The sequence below is a fragment of the Antedon mediterranea genome, chromosome 10 (genome assembly GCF_964355755.1).
Source record: "Antedon mediterranea chromosome 10, ecAntMedi1.1, whole genome shotgun sequence".
Taxonomy (NCBI): Eukaryota; Metazoa; Echinodermata; class Crinoidea; order Comatulida; family Antedonidae; genus Antedon; species Antedon mediterranea.
Genome location: NC_092679.1, coordinates 1157383 through 1171861, shown reverse-complemented (window position 1 = coordinate 1171861; position 14479 = coordinate 1157383). Strand labels below are relative to the sequence as shown.

Genomic DNA, 14479 nt, shown 5'->3' with positions numbered 1-14479 from the left:
CTCGATTTAATTGTTCAGGTCAGTTTTCACGCTTGAATGAGCATAGCACAATGAAAATTATCCCATGATAAAAAATAAATATTTGAACACTAACACAAAACAAGGTAAGTTCCTCTTTTGCAAGAAATTCATTTTCTTATTTTAATGTATATTTTATATTAACTAAGGAAGGGCTAGTGCTGCCCGAAAGCTCTGTAATGGATTTAAAGGCCCTATTATTATATAATAGGCCTACCAAACAACATCTAGATTTTACTCTAAGTCTAACAAGACTAAGTAGAATTGTATAGGTTTCACTTTCCTTGATTTTTTCATGGAGTTTACTCCATGGTTTTTTTTATGCAGTTTGCCTACTCCAGTGCCTACACTACAGCCAGTAGGCCTATGTAGGCCTACTTGCTATTAATAATTATGTTCCATTTATGTTCCATTATAGATTGTCCAAGTATAATGACAAGATTCAAAACCAATTGATTAGACTAGAGCATCAACAAATCATATAAACACATAGCTTGAAACCAAGGTTTTATAAGTACAGTAATAGCATCAGAATGTGTGATAAAAATAATCAGGTACTAACAACTCTTTTGATGTGTAAACATTCTATATATAATATTTAATATCCAAGTTTACGATGTAATAATTGGGGTCTAACTGTTGGTCTTTGTTTGGGTCCATTGTTAGATATTAATATCATTTCCTTATGAATACAGGAAGTTAAAGTTGTAATTAAAGAAGTTGTTATTACCTCATACAGTGTTATGTTCATCTTAAGAAAGTTGTTGACAACAAATTGAGTCTTTTATTTTTCAGAAACTGAATGAAATGAACACGCCTCTCTTAACACAGTATGAGGAAGAACTTAAAATACCAAAGAAGAAACTCTCACTTCTGATTGTTGTACAAATAGTTATTCTAATGTTTTCACTGTTTGGTATATGTTATCTGTTTGTGCTTCCTTTTCTAAACAACAAGCCGTCGACAGAAGATACTGTATGTACCAGTGAATGCAGGTGAACTAATTTACATATATGCAAATTAAACATTCTTATTTCAATATTCAATATTTTACGAGGGTGGTCCATCCAGTCAAAACTATATGCTACCTTTAACTATGCCATTATTATAGATTTAATAGTTCCCTTGGAATAATGTTTATCTTAATTATTTTTTTGTTTAGAGTTGTGCTTGTGGAAAGCATTCCTAAGAATCTGACATACGCTGAGGGCGCTCCATCCCACGTATCCACTTTCAATACTTGGATGAACTTGATACAGTCTGCTAAAACCAAAATAGATGTTGCTTCATTTTATTGGACGTTACGTGCTCAAGATGTCAACGTCACTGAGTCTCCCTCTACAGTTGATGTACAATAGAATTATTTTGTCACAGTTGTTTATGTTATGTTTTTGTCAGATTAAAAGTGAAAACAACACAATTATATTAGTAATCAATATAGCTCTGTCTACACTATCAAACTTGGGACAAGAAAATGTGATGTCCCATATATGGACATGATTATGCCATATCACTACACCATATTTTGGCATATCACTACCATATTTGGTTACACTTTTTTTGTCAAACTAGTTTGATAGTGTAAACAGAGCTTAAGAAGGATTGTTTATGCCAGATTCTAACAGTAATATATTTTTTTCTTAGGGAGAAACAATCTATAAGGAGCTGTTGAAAGCTGGTACGACCAGAAACATTGACATCCGTATTGCATACAACATGCCATCTACTAAATTTCCAGATTGGGATGTCTTAGATCTTGTGAAAGCAAAAGCCGTGGAAGCTAGGTCATTGAACTTTTCCAGGCTAATGAACGGAGGCATCTTGCACACCAAAATGCTGCTTGTTGACGATACACATTTCTATGTTGGAAGTGCAAATATTGATTTTCGTTCTCTTGCAGAGGTTAATTGTTTGTTTTTATTGTTTCTCTGCACACGAACACATAACATTTACAATTTAAAATATTAAAATTACACAGAAGGCCAAAATAGAGTTTGGAGGCAAACTTTAAGTCATGGCCACCAGACTAAATAAAAATAATAAACAAATGAAATATTAAAGGTATAGTAGCTCAGGTAACAGTTGTATTTATTATTATTTATATTTTCATTGTTAACTGAAGAAATGGTTAGTGCTACCTGGAAGCTCTGCAATTTCTTATTCGGATATTCTGGATTTTATTTTAGCCTTTTGTTTAATGATGTATTGTCCCTTGAAACACAAAAAAATGAAGGTCAAAATATTCTAAATTTAAATTGGCCATATCAAAGTAATATTAAAGTTATTCACTTTAAGTCGAAAATTCTAGCCAAAAACAACAAGTACGTAAATAACAGCTAAATTAGTTTGATAACATTTCGTCTGGAAAATCGTCGCGAGTGAAAGTAAACAAAGATTTCAAACCACGAGTATGCATTATGCATATGCTAATTAGGATTATTTACAACTTGTCACAGTTGAGAAGGTATTTTCACACAGATCGTAAAGAAGTTTTATGAAATATGCATACAGAGTAGCGAAACAAGCGCGTTTCATTATGGGATATGTTTTGATGGAAAACTTTGACTGGAAGTCAAAGTTATTTTTTAAACAAAAAAACGTCTGTATTTTAGTTAAATGATTTTTTTTTCGACAAATTTTTGGTGATAGTTAATAACTATTATGATACTTCAAAATGACCCACCTTTTTTCGAAATCTTTTATTTTTTATTTTTTGGGGATTAGTCAAAGGGACAATACATCTTTAACTTTTATCTTCATTGTGATCCAACCACTGATACACACAGCATTGTCTTCTTTTTCCCAGTAATTTTCCTTTTGATTATCTTTCATTGTTACTTTTTATTTCTTATGAATACTTAGGTAAAAGAACTAGGAGCAGCAGTTTACAATTGCAGTTGTCTTGCTCAAGACATGGCTAAAATATTTGAAGTGTATTGGAAACTTGGTGAAAAGGATGCCTATGTACCGTCAAGTTGGCCACAAGATCTCAATACGGACTATAACTTTAACAACACAATGCCTGTCCCTTTTAATAACACTAATGCAAGGGTAGTTCTCTCGGTAAGTTTCAGTCACCTTTCACTAGTTTCATTATATATCAAGTTATTTAAATGAAACTAATCATGGATTACTTGCCAAATATCCCAGAATATAGGAGAGGAGATCCCGTTTTATTATATCCATATCAATGCAAACAAAAACAGAAACAAAACAACCATATAGTAGTTCATTCATACTATGGAGCAATTTTAACACTAATTTGTGTAGTAAACCTCTTTCAAAATTGTTCTTTCGTGTTTTTTTTTATAGAGTTCCCCTCCTTCGTTTTGCCCCAAAGGAAGGGTGTCGGACATTGATGCCATTCTTCATGTGATTGACAGAGCAAAGACATTTATCAAGGTGGCTGTCATGGACTACTTGCCAATTATCCCAGAATATAGGAGAGGAGAAGCAGAGCAGTTGTATGTTCCTTTTTGTGTTAATTAATTAAGTGACCAACCAAATTTCTACAAAAATATTTCTTTTTTGCAGAAACTCGTGTAAATTACAATGAATACAATTAAAATAGGAATTCAATATTTTATATTTGCCAGCCATTTTATTAATTATTCTTTACAGAGAAAATGTTTCTTACAAGTACTTTTTTTTAATTTAATTTTTTTATTTCATTTTGTTGTTTTTTTTGGTTTTTTTTAGGTTTTGGCCAGTGATTGATGATCGTCTTAGAAAAGCAGCGATAGAGCGTGGGGTTGAAGTTCAAATTCTAGGCAGCATATGGAACCATACTTCCAGCAAAATGCTTCCTTACCTGCGGTCATTTAAAGTCATAAATGAAATTGGTGAAAACAAAGTTGATGTTGTGAGTATCCTAGCAGGTTAGGCATGGTATAGAAATACTACAAGATTTTACATTTAGTGTTCTAATGAATTCAATTCTTTGCCATTAGAAATTGTTCAGAGTTCCTGACGATCAAAGGTATATTCCATATTCAAGGGTCAACCATAATAAATATATGGTGACAGACAATGCGGCTTATATTGGTGAGTTTTAACAGTCTATGTTTAATGAAGACCTCCCGATAGTTTCCCAAGTTTCCCAAGTCTCCCGATAGTTTCCCAAGTCTCCCGATAGTTTCCTAAGTCTCCCGATAGTTTCCCAAGTTTCCCGATAGTTTCCCAAGTCTCCCGATAGTTTCCTAAGTCTCCCGATAGTTTCCCAAGTCTCCCGATAGTTTCCCAAGTCTCCAGATAATTTCCCAACTCTCCCGATAGTTTCCTAAGTCTCCCGATAGTTTCCCAAGTCTCCCGATAGTTTCCTAAGTCTCCCGATAGTTTCCCAAGTCTCCCGATAGTTTCCCAAGTCTCCAGATAATTTCCCAACTCTCCCGATAGTTTCCCAAGTCTCCTGATAGTTTCCTAAGTCTCCCGATAGTTTCCCAAGTCTCCCGATAGTTTCCCAAGTCTCCCGATAGTTTCCCAAGTCTCCCGATAGTTTCCTAAGTCTCCCGATAGTTTCCCAAGTCTCCCGATAGTTTCCCAAGTCTCCTGATAATTTCCCAAGTCTCCCGATAGTTTCCCAACTTTTTGAGTGATTTTAAGTTCTTTCCTGATATTTCATTTTTCTAAGTTGTTACCTTTGACCATTACAATTAACCCATTCAACTCATCATCAGCTTATCATCTTTTTCCAGAAATTCAATATTATCATTTAAAATGTTGATTATTAAACTAAGTATTATTGATTGTCATTTTCAATGATTAATCTTGTTAATTAAATTTGATTATGTGACTGTTGAGTAATAATTTAATTAACTGTGATTATTATGCATTGATTTGTGTTGTGATGATTAATAGGTACTTCAAACTGGGATGGGAGCTACTTCACGTTGACTGGTGGTGTAGGACTAATTGTTAACAACACTCACTCAACCTCAAATGATTCCAACAGTCTTCAGGATCAATTACGTGACGTATTTAATCGAGACTGGGAATCTAAATATGCCGAAGAACTCTCCATTTAGTTAAAGGGGAGCTCTGGGTTTTAAAAAAAATTTTAATCTTTGCATCAACATTGATAATAACCCCACTTATTTTCTGATAAAGAAAAGCAGAAAAAACATCGTTAAATAATCCTTTTTATTAAAAAAATGTTGCTATAGGACTTTTTTTGTAATGTTTCAAAGGTTTATATCTCATAATATACATATTGGAATTTTATGCCCGGAGCTACCTTTTAAGGTGCTGTTTTAGCATAGCTAGCTTATCACATAATTTGCTGCACACTGATATAACACTGTCACGTGTGTTGATTGACAGTTGGTGGTATATGGAGGAAACATGGTGGTATATCCAGGGTAATGTATAGTGTTCATTTGTTCATTGCATAATCTGATATTTTAATCTACGAGTAGTGTAGTAAATTTGTTGTCTAATTTCTTCTCTTAGCTGTACTTTAATTACAACAGTACTGAAGTTATATATTATATGTTATATGCTAGTAAATGAATAAAATTGATATGATTATTTGTTTATAAGTATGGCTCCAATTAATGTTTTGCTAATATTGTTGACTGTTTTAAAAAAGTCCTGAAAAAAAGAAAAGGGCCAACGTACGGACCGAAAATTTTGTCTCAATAAAATATGCGTAAGGCTGCGGGCTGCATTCACAAACGAATAATAATGTAATATAATATTTTGTCAACAATTTACTGGAGGCTACTTGACCATCTAAGGAAGTAAGGCTTAAGCCTGAGTAGCACAGAAATACAGTTTCCGGTGTCCTGTATCGTACACAGAGCACTCAATTGTCCAGTAGAGTACCTCTCCTTTGAGAAACCCATACTATATGAAGACAGTGAAACGAAGAGCGGGAAGTACCACAATCAAACCGTTCAGACACAACCATTTACACACAACACGTAGCGGGAGGGGCGGTTTGCGCTCAGGATAGATTCTACGTGGCAAAGGCTATGCGGTTTTCCGCTTACCGTTAAGTAAACTGACCTTATCGTATAGAAGACTATTTCGGAGTTTTTAGTTTCATTCTAGATGGCCTGTAAGTCACCAGACGATTTTGGCATGCGCGCGCGTTAAAAAATAGAAATCATAATTTTAACTGTTTTTAACTTTATTGTTTTGTGTATATATCATAATTTACAGAGTTTAAATGATTCAAGATGAATGTAAATAAAATGGTCCTATAACTTAAGAGTTTAAAATTAAAACGTGTTATATAGAAATATTCCAAATACGTGTGGTGCTCCACAATGACGTCACTACCAGTTTGCGAGCGGCTGCATCATCATAAATTCTTCCATTTCTTTCTCAATATCGATTTCCTAAAAACAAAAGTCACGTGTTCATTAATTAACATCGATCTCAGTTTTTTACTTAGGTCACTCAGCCTCTACACTATACCGGCTCAATCCAGCAATGCTCAGCATTAACTCAAAATTGAGTGGTTTTCACTAAAACTATAAGATAAGAAATTGCTGGTAAATATGGCCTAGGCCTACTATAGATTATTTCATAGGACGCCTTAATGAGAGGCTGGTTTGGATGAAGTGTTCTCAACTTATAGTACAAAACTTCACAAAACAGGTCGAGAAAGTTCGTATAGCGCAACGCAAAGACGTACGTGGACGCAACGTAATCGACTAGTTGACCAATAAATTCAGTAATCACTTGTGATTGGTCAAATCACTTACCGTACGTTGCACATCCGTCCAACAGTGGGTGAACTAAATTTAAGATAATTAACATACCTTTTCTTGGTCGTCGTCAATACTTCGTTTTCTCAGTGTCGATGCAAGCTCTTTCGGACAATTCTTGGGCAACTTAAAGTCCTTATTTGTACGCGACTGTGATATCTTCTGAAAATTCTTGTATTTTCCGATTTGGAAAAAGGGGGCTAAAGAAAGTAGATTGTGTTTCTTAGTTAAGTTAAGTAGAGAAATTTGATTTAAAATGTTATAATTAAGGATGCTGATGACGATGACGATGATGCATAAAGGTGGTGATGTCAAACTATACCATTATTCACAGATTTTTAAAATGTAGGTCTATGCCATGAGAGTTCTCGACAACATGATAATAGTTTTGACCATAGAGGTGCTTACTACTACCTAATGTCGGCCGGTGTAATTGGTCTGAGTAGAGCGAAACACTGACCAAAAATCAATAATACATTGAAATCGGATTCATATAACACTCACCCGGTTGCGGTACGTTAAAATTAATGAGATGGAACATTTCTGAGACGGGCAAACAACCTTCTTTAGTAACTGACAATGTCTGTTCACCGATAATCCCTGATCTATTTAACTGAATCTCCCAGTCTGCCATCTCAATGTTCTCCATCATGTGGTATTCTTGTATAAGTTCCGCAGTGTCTACAATTACAAAAGTTTGTTAAAAGTTTGGTTCCCACCATGGACACAAGTAATGAGTTGACCAATCACAGGCGACAGTTTAGAAGATCCATCTCGTCGTGATTGGTCAAATTAATTGCGTTGCGTTTACAGACTTTATTTACGTCCTCATATTGGGGATCGACAAAGCTTTAGGCTTACTATTATTTATTACATTACTCGAATTAGGGAATAATTGATGCCATAATGTGGTGGTTTAGGGTTAGGGTCCCTCACACTAACCACGCCCAATGCCAGCTCCGAGGTTTCAACGTACTTGTTAAGATATAATAAGATAGACTACAAACCTGGAATGCATTTTAGTGGATCTGGTGCTGTCAGTTCTCGTAAAGTACAATTTGGAGAGCTGTCACTGAATATCCACTCCAATTTCTTTTTAAAATAATGTAGAATGAATTCATTAATTTATTTAACAAAGAAGTCGTATCAAAAAAAAGATAATATTAACGAACTGTCAGTGACTCTTCGAAAGAGGAGGCACATTATTTACGCGCGCGTACAACCCCATACCGTTGATATCATCGTTTGAACGCGCGCGTCTCTACTGTGCGTAGTGGCCAATGAGCTATTTAGGTTCTGACCTTAGAATAATGACGTATGCGATTTGTATAAGTTGTAGATCCAGTTTCCACGTCGAACCTACCAGTTGTGAACAAGGACCGTGGCTTGGTGAAGTCGAACGTGATGCTGAAGTTGGTTGGGTAGTAACCCAAAAAGCCATTTTCCATTGTAAATACGGTATCTAAATCTAAAGAGAGAAACGTACCCATTCTAAATATTATCTACGATGGTATTGTTGAAATTTTTCATAGTTATCGTTTACGTTATCACACAAGTAAATAAATTACGGTTTTAAACAACAATAAAGTTTCCAATAAAAAAAAGAAATTCGATAAAAATAAATTTTAACGTTACCATAATCAATCCTGTACCTCTTGGGGAAACAGCACCGGTTCGCTTCTCGCGCGGACACCACGTACACCAGGCAGACGGTAAAAAACAACGCGCACAGTTTTGCATTCATGATGATGGCTCACAGACTGCCGAACCTAAAGTACTGGTCGTCTTATCAGACACAGAGAAACACGACAATTGTGCGACGATGGAGTTTTTACAGTTCCTGTCATTATTATCTCGATAATCGATTTAGCAGACGTGGATGAAGTAAAAAACAAAAGAATTGTTACGAATGATGACCTCGAAATGTCGAGGAGGAATTAAAGAAGTTCGGAAGTTCAGAAGAGTGACCCAGGCAAAACTCCAATCAAATTTTAAATTTGCAATATTTTATTTGTTTATTTAAAATAATTTAGCGTTTTAAAAGCTTTCTTAGTATCTCTCACTAACATTAATTTGGTAATCATGAGCTGTTTTTGGCAATTTACCACGTGTACGAAGGCCTACCATAACAATCCACCGAATTATCTATTAATTCTTCCAAATAAGGTATGTGCAATTAAAACTTTAATCAATAAAGTTGAAATAATTATATGGAATTTAAGTGGGGAACATTAACAATTCATGTGCTATAATCATGTCTAGATTATTTCCCCTTATCATCATAATGTTTCCATGTTGATTCCTTGCCGGGTTTTTTTTTCTGCAATGGTACTCATGTGGTTTCAAGCGGGAAATCTCGACTAAGACAGACTATAAAAGTTTCCTCTCTTCAGTTTACGGTATATTAGTTTGACGCGTCTTTAAGACGTGTGGGTAATCCGCGTACGCTTGGGAATCATTCAACCATGTGTGAATGGCAACTGTATGTGATAGACACGCCCACACAAGTGGTAAAGATAGGCCTAATGACATGATTGTAATTCCAGGAATAGCTGACATGACCGCGTTGTACATTAAAAAGTATGTTCGACACTTATCTGTGCACCAAGGTCATGGTTTGACTCCCTAGAACGTTCACAAGCGCTTGTATAATACGCATGCATATTAATTAGCTGAAGCTTTCTTTTCACGCAAATAAATTCGGCAAATGGAATGAAAATTAATGAACAATTTCATGACGTCAATGACTAAAAAGCTTGTCATAAAACCTCCAACTTCAGAATTAGCCCCATTGAGGTTCCTCATGCATCATTATTAAGTCTTACCATTAATAATTGTCTTTAAATCGAATCAAAATCTACATGGTAGCGCCATCTTTTCCCGCAAAAGACACATTCACAAGCTTGTAGTATGATGTTATTTATTAAATATACAATATTTACAACCATTGCCTCACATTGTTAAGAGGGCTGCTGAAGTGCACACATATCTTATTACCTAAAATGAGTGTGCTGGCTATGGCAATTAATCAGTGGCGTCACATAGAGACCCAAGGCCTCTGGTTTAAGAACTGTACGTGCCCTCTCCCCCCTCCCCGGGAAGCCTCGGTTGTTTTTAGCATTTTTAAAAATATTTGAATGCTTGTTTTTTCCTATGGGCACTGCTGAAGCCCCAATTATCCAGTAAGTGCTTATAGCCGTTACGCCACTGGAATTAATAGATTCCTTAACAGATCCAAATGAAACTCCCGCATTTCTACCAATAATATTCCTTTACACCCTGAGAATAAAATGTAACATAGTAAACTGTTTTATTCATGGCTGGAAGGACAGGATCCTAGTGGGTTCCGATAGTTTGAATGTGAGTACAAAAAAAAGTGATGGAACGATGACGAGGATAAGAAGAGGAAGATGCACTTTGAGATTCTGGAGTTCTGTGAATGATATGATTCCGTACGCGTGAATCAACCAATGTAGTAACAGGATTATGATGTTCCTCTTGCCACGAAATATGTGCCACAGCTTAAAGAAAAAAGAGATTGATAATTTATCTATTAATATTGAGTATTGATGATGAAGATGATAACAATAATGAAGATAATAATAACAATAATGATGAAGATAATGATAACAATAATGATGAAGATAATGATAACAATGATGATGATGATAACAATGATGATGATAATAATAATGATGATGATGATGACGATGATGATGATGATGATGATGATGATGATGATGATGATGATGATGATGATGATTTATTTTTTTTTTTATTTATTCAATTTCCAGGAATACAGACAACATTAACATACAGACAACAACATTAACATGATGATGATGATGATGGTAATGATAATAATGATGATGATAACAATGATGAGGATGATAATGATAACAATGAGGATGATAATGATAACAATTATGAAAATGATAATGATAACAATGATAAAGATGATAATGATAACAATGAGGATGATAATGATAACAATTATGAAAATGATAATGATAACAATGATAAAGATGATAATGATAACAATGATAAAGATGATAATGATAACAATGATAAAGATGATAATGATAACAATGATAAAGATGATAATGATAACAATGATGATAAAGATGATATAATAACAATGATAACAATGATGATGGTAATAATAACAATGATGATGATGGTAATGATAACAATGATGATGATAATGATAACAATGAGGATGATAATGATAACAATGATGATGGTAATAATAACAATGATGATGATGGTAATGATAACAATGAGGATGATAATGATAACAATGATGATGGTAATAATAACAATGATGATGATGGTAATGATAACAATGATGATGATAATGATAACAATGAGGATGATAATGATAACAATGATGATGATGATAATGATAACAATGATGATGGAGATGATAATGATAACAATGATGATGATAATGATATTGAAGTATAGTGACAATGATGCACCAAGAACAACATAACCAATATCTTACAGAATCTTGTTGTTTAAGAAAGTGTATTGTACTTGTGATCAGAGAAATGACAATCACCACAAATGGGAAAGAATAATCTGAAAAAAAAGAAAATTTTAAATCAATATAATACAATAAAATTGTAAATACAATGTTAATATTATATTATATAATGATTACACCAGGGTAACCCATACTCTTCCGAAAGATCAACTGGGTTTTTTAAAAGAGAAAACATAGCAAGCCAAGTGTGTACACTTGACCTGACATGTTCTACAACAAGAACAATGGTCGAGAAGTGCATTGAACCCAGCTGTAGCAATTGTATGGTTTGTGAGCCTCACCATTTTGACTTGCGCGAACTTAGCATGAACTTACAAATAATTCCAGCAAACACTGCATGAATTACCACAAGAATCGGCAGAAAATAGAGGGCGGCATATATTGAATTTCGACCTTGGTTTTTACACAGTTTTACAGATAACAGAGGTCGAAACAAAACCATCAAAACCCACTGATAGCCAAAGAATATGAACACCATACTGTACCTAAAAAAACAAACAAAAAGTCTGTGTAATAAAATTAGAGCTAAATCATTTACAAATGTAAATTGATTTTAATGGTTAGTCTGAATTACTGTCAAGAAGGATGCCCTCTAGAGTTTTGAGTATTTCCTAAAGCTCTGTCTACACTATCAAACTTTATGCGACAAAAAATGTGATGTGCCCATATATGGACATGTTGATGTCATATCACTACCATATTTGGGAACATCCCACATTTTTTTTGTCAAACTAGTTTGATAGTGGAAAAAGAGCTTAATATACTACTGTACTACTACAGAAAGTGGTCTCAAATGCTTAAAGACCCCTTCCCTGCAATTTTGGACGTTTTTTGGAAAATAATACATATATATCACTTTAAAAACATTAAACCATGTCATTCCTTGTCTTAAATGTACGTTTTATGGTAAATTATGATAAAAAGTGAAAAACAATGCACTACCTAAGTAGCTCGCGGCGATCGACCTCTCGTGGACGGTCTTAGGCCTAGCCTAGCTAGGCTAAGTTTTGTAGGCCTAGCTGGTAAACATCGGTAACGTACGAACATCATACGCTAGCTATATACCTAGCCTGACGTTGTATAGTTGCTGCATTAATTGTCTTTCTATTTCCGTTGATACAAATTGGGGAAAACCCGGTATTTTCGCTGAAAAGTTAGGAGTCTTCCATTTGTTTTGGCCTCACGATCGATCGAAAAGTGGGCGAATTACAGGTGAAAAACAAAAATATCAATCCGCGCGCAATGCATTTTGGGATTTATAGCGGGCCGCTATAATTATTAGAATCGACTTATTTTTAACATTTTTAACCGTTTAAAGACGAAAAAAGTTATCGCAATAAGACCATATAGTATTATTTTTACATTAAATATAGTTTGTGATCTTAAATTAGATCTAAAAAACGTAGGGAATGGGGCTTTAAATTAATCAAATTTCAAAGGTGAATCTTACAAAGGATATACGGCCTCTTGTGTACAATGAATTTTGTGTTTGTAGTCAGGAGTTGGATTGGAAAACATGGTGTACCAATCAGATACCATGTTCACTTTACATGACTGAATTTTCAAATCACCTAAAAACATAAAGAATGTCATGTTATCTTTACATTAACATACAACATTAATGATAGAAGTTGAAATATTTAAGTCATTAATCGGTAATAATCTTAACACTAAAAATGTAATATTTAATTTTAATAAAGTTAATAAATTGCCTTACCTACAGGTTCAACCGACAGTAAAGTAAATATTGCAGCAGCAACACACTCAACGAAGGAAGATGTGTGTAATATTACAACTCTAGAAACAAACAATATAGCGTGTAGTAATTATTTGTACAGTTTTGTGTTAATTTATACTACATAATTTTACTTTCTATGGACCAGAGATAGCTTACTTGACTTCCTTAGAAAAGTGATCTATGAAAAAGAAATGAAGTACAAGTGTAATCAAGAACATAAAGCCAAGGTACAGCCATGCGTACAAGTCCGGATCACCCAAGCATGACTGGCAGATCGAGTACTCATCTGGTCGTTCACCTTTTGGACAAGCCTGCAATGAAGGAAAAAAAGTTGATTTTATGATTTATTAAAATATAATTTTTGATGATTACTTTAGAGAAACTTTGCTGAATAATTATAGTCAGTACCCGGCACTCCGTATAAGTCCAATTGGAGTTGTCTGGCATCGTTTCATTGTATAAGACTCGTCCGCAATAAAGGCCAGGACAAGTGCCTGCTGAAAATTCATTACCTGAAACTAAAAATCAATAATATATTAATAATATTAAGGAAATCAGAAACACAATCGTCTAGTAGTAGAGTATAGAGTAGACTACTTACTTGCATTTAGTTTAGTAACAACACTATGATGACTATAATTGTATGTCTTTGTTCACATTGAGAAAAAAATGACATATTAATTAGGCCTACTAGACTATTTCTCTTCTACACTAAATCATATTCTAGTCTAGCTCTGACGACGATGGCTAAATCATACCCAGCAGCCTCATCTTACTAAGGCGCGCCTCCTAGGCCTAGAGGTTGGGGGGCTCGCGTAATACTCACTAGGTGAAAATGGATCTATCATCGGGTCGAACAAACTTGAAACAGGCTGATTAAAAACAAACAGAATGTACAATACCATCGCTTTTCTGTGTAATACAAACATGCTTCTAATTAAACTAGTGATTCTTATAGGAATAATCACTTTAATATGTACTATCAATAATTAAAGATGACGGTCATTTTTAACCAAAAAAAATCAGACAAAATAACAACAATATATCAGGCTAGCTCCATGTTCCGATCTATCGATATACTAACTAATATTATGAGGGCGGTATAGTAGAATTATAAACTGCATTTTCCACTCAATACCAGGTGGTAGGATGAACAAGATGGAAAAAATAAATAGGCCTATAAATACTTTCGGTCTCTTTTTGGACTTATAATATTTATATCTATTTCGATTCATTTTTAAGATTAATATAATATGCCTAGGCTTATAATAGTTCTTTAAACTCATATCTGCGGGATACGGGATCATTTATATCTGGCGAATTAATGAATTAATTATTTGATTGAATTGATCTTATATGATTGGTTAAACACGAGGTATATACTGTATGTGTGTTTGGTCAAGCATGTTTACGAAGGACCTCACCCACAAGCTCAGCAGTACCTCACCCACCAGCTCGACA

At 34.3% G+C, this 14479-nt stretch overlaps 3 protein-coding genes across 3 annotated transcripts; 1 reads left to right on the top strand and 2 right to left on the bottom strand.

Moving 5' to 3' along the window:
• The first annotated feature begins 29 nt into the window (after positions 1-29).
• On the top strand, positions 30-5529 carry LOC140060168 (5'-3' exonuclease PLD3-like). Its single transcript, XM_072106264.1, has 10 exons — positions 30-104; positions 437-572; positions 814-1013; positions 1181-1367; positions 1663-1920; positions 2881-3081; positions 3331-3482; positions 3718-3880; positions 3969-4062; positions 4876-5529. Exons 2-10 carry the CDS (start codon positions 552-554, stop codon positions 5040-5042), a joined length of 1443 nt encoding a protein of 480 aa, XP_071962365.1. The 5' UTR covers positions 30-104; positions 437-551; the 3' UTR covers positions 5043-5529.
• A 601-nt stretch (positions 5530-6130) lies between these two features.
• LOC140060520 (uncharacterized) lies at positions 6131-8534 on the bottom strand. Its single transcript, XM_072106775.1, has 6 exons — positions 8367-8534; positions 8033-8199; positions 7739-7823; positions 7236-7412; positions 6786-6931; positions 6131-6359 (listed from the first exon to the last, which is right to left on the bottom strand). The coding sequence occupies exons 1-6, from the start codon at positions 8473-8475 to the stop codon at positions 6297-6299; spliced, it is 747 nt and encodes a 248-aa protein (XP_071962876.1). The 5' UTR covers positions 8476-8534; the 3' UTR covers positions 6131-6296.
• Positions 8535-9625: 1091 nt separating this feature from the next.
• On the bottom strand, positions 9626-14078 carry LOC140060169 (JNK1/MAPK8-associated membrane protein-like). The gene is made up of 8 exons (XM_072106265.1): positions 13845-14078; positions 13427-13536; positions 13175-13329; positions 12998-13077; positions 12731-12851; positions 11596-11765; positions 11239-11315; positions 9626-10252 (listed from the first exon to the last, which is right to left on the bottom strand). Exons 1-8 carry the CDS (start codon positions 13945-13947, stop codon positions 10046-10048), a joined length of 1023 nt encoding a protein of 340 aa, XP_071962366.1. The 5' UTR covers positions 13948-14078; the 3' UTR covers positions 9626-10045.
• Between the last annotated feature and the right edge of the window lie 401 nt (positions 14079-14479).

Coding starts and splice junctions, on each gene's coding strand:
- LOC140060168 (XM_072106264.1), top strand. CDS start 552: ATGTGTGATAAAAATAATCAG. Junction 3,082..3,330: donor ATGCAAGGGTAGTTCTCTCG/GTAAGTTTCAGT, acceptor TTTTTTTTATAG/AGTTCCCCTCCTTCGTTTTG. Junction 3,483..3,717: donor AGAGGAGAAGCAGAGCAGTT/GTATGTTCCTTT, acceptor GGTTTTTTTTAG/GTTTTGGCCAGTGATTGATG.
- LOC140060520 (XM_072106775.1), bottom strand. CDS start 8,475: ATGAATGCAAAACTGTGCGCGTTGTTTTTTACCGTCTGCCTGGTGTAC. Junction 8,200..8,366: donor GAGGTACAGGATTGATTATG/GTAACGTTAAAA, acceptor TTCTCTCTTTAG/ATTTAGATACCGTATTTACA. Junction 7,824..8,032: donor GCATACGTCATTATTCTAAG/GTCAGAACCTAA, acceptor TATTTTAAAAAG/AAATTGGAGTGGATATTCAG.
- LOC140060169 (XM_072106265.1), bottom strand. CDS start 13,947: ATGTTTGTATTACACAGAAAAGCGATGGTATTGTACATTCTGTTTGTT. Junction 13,330..13,426: donor GGACTTATACGGAGTGCCGG/GTACTGACTATA, acceptor CCTTCATTGCAG/GCTTGTCCAAAAGGTGAACG. Junction 11,316..11,595: donor AGTGTTTGCTGGAATTATTT/GTAAGTTCATGC, acceptor CTTTTTTTTCAG/ATTATTCTTTCCCATTTGTG.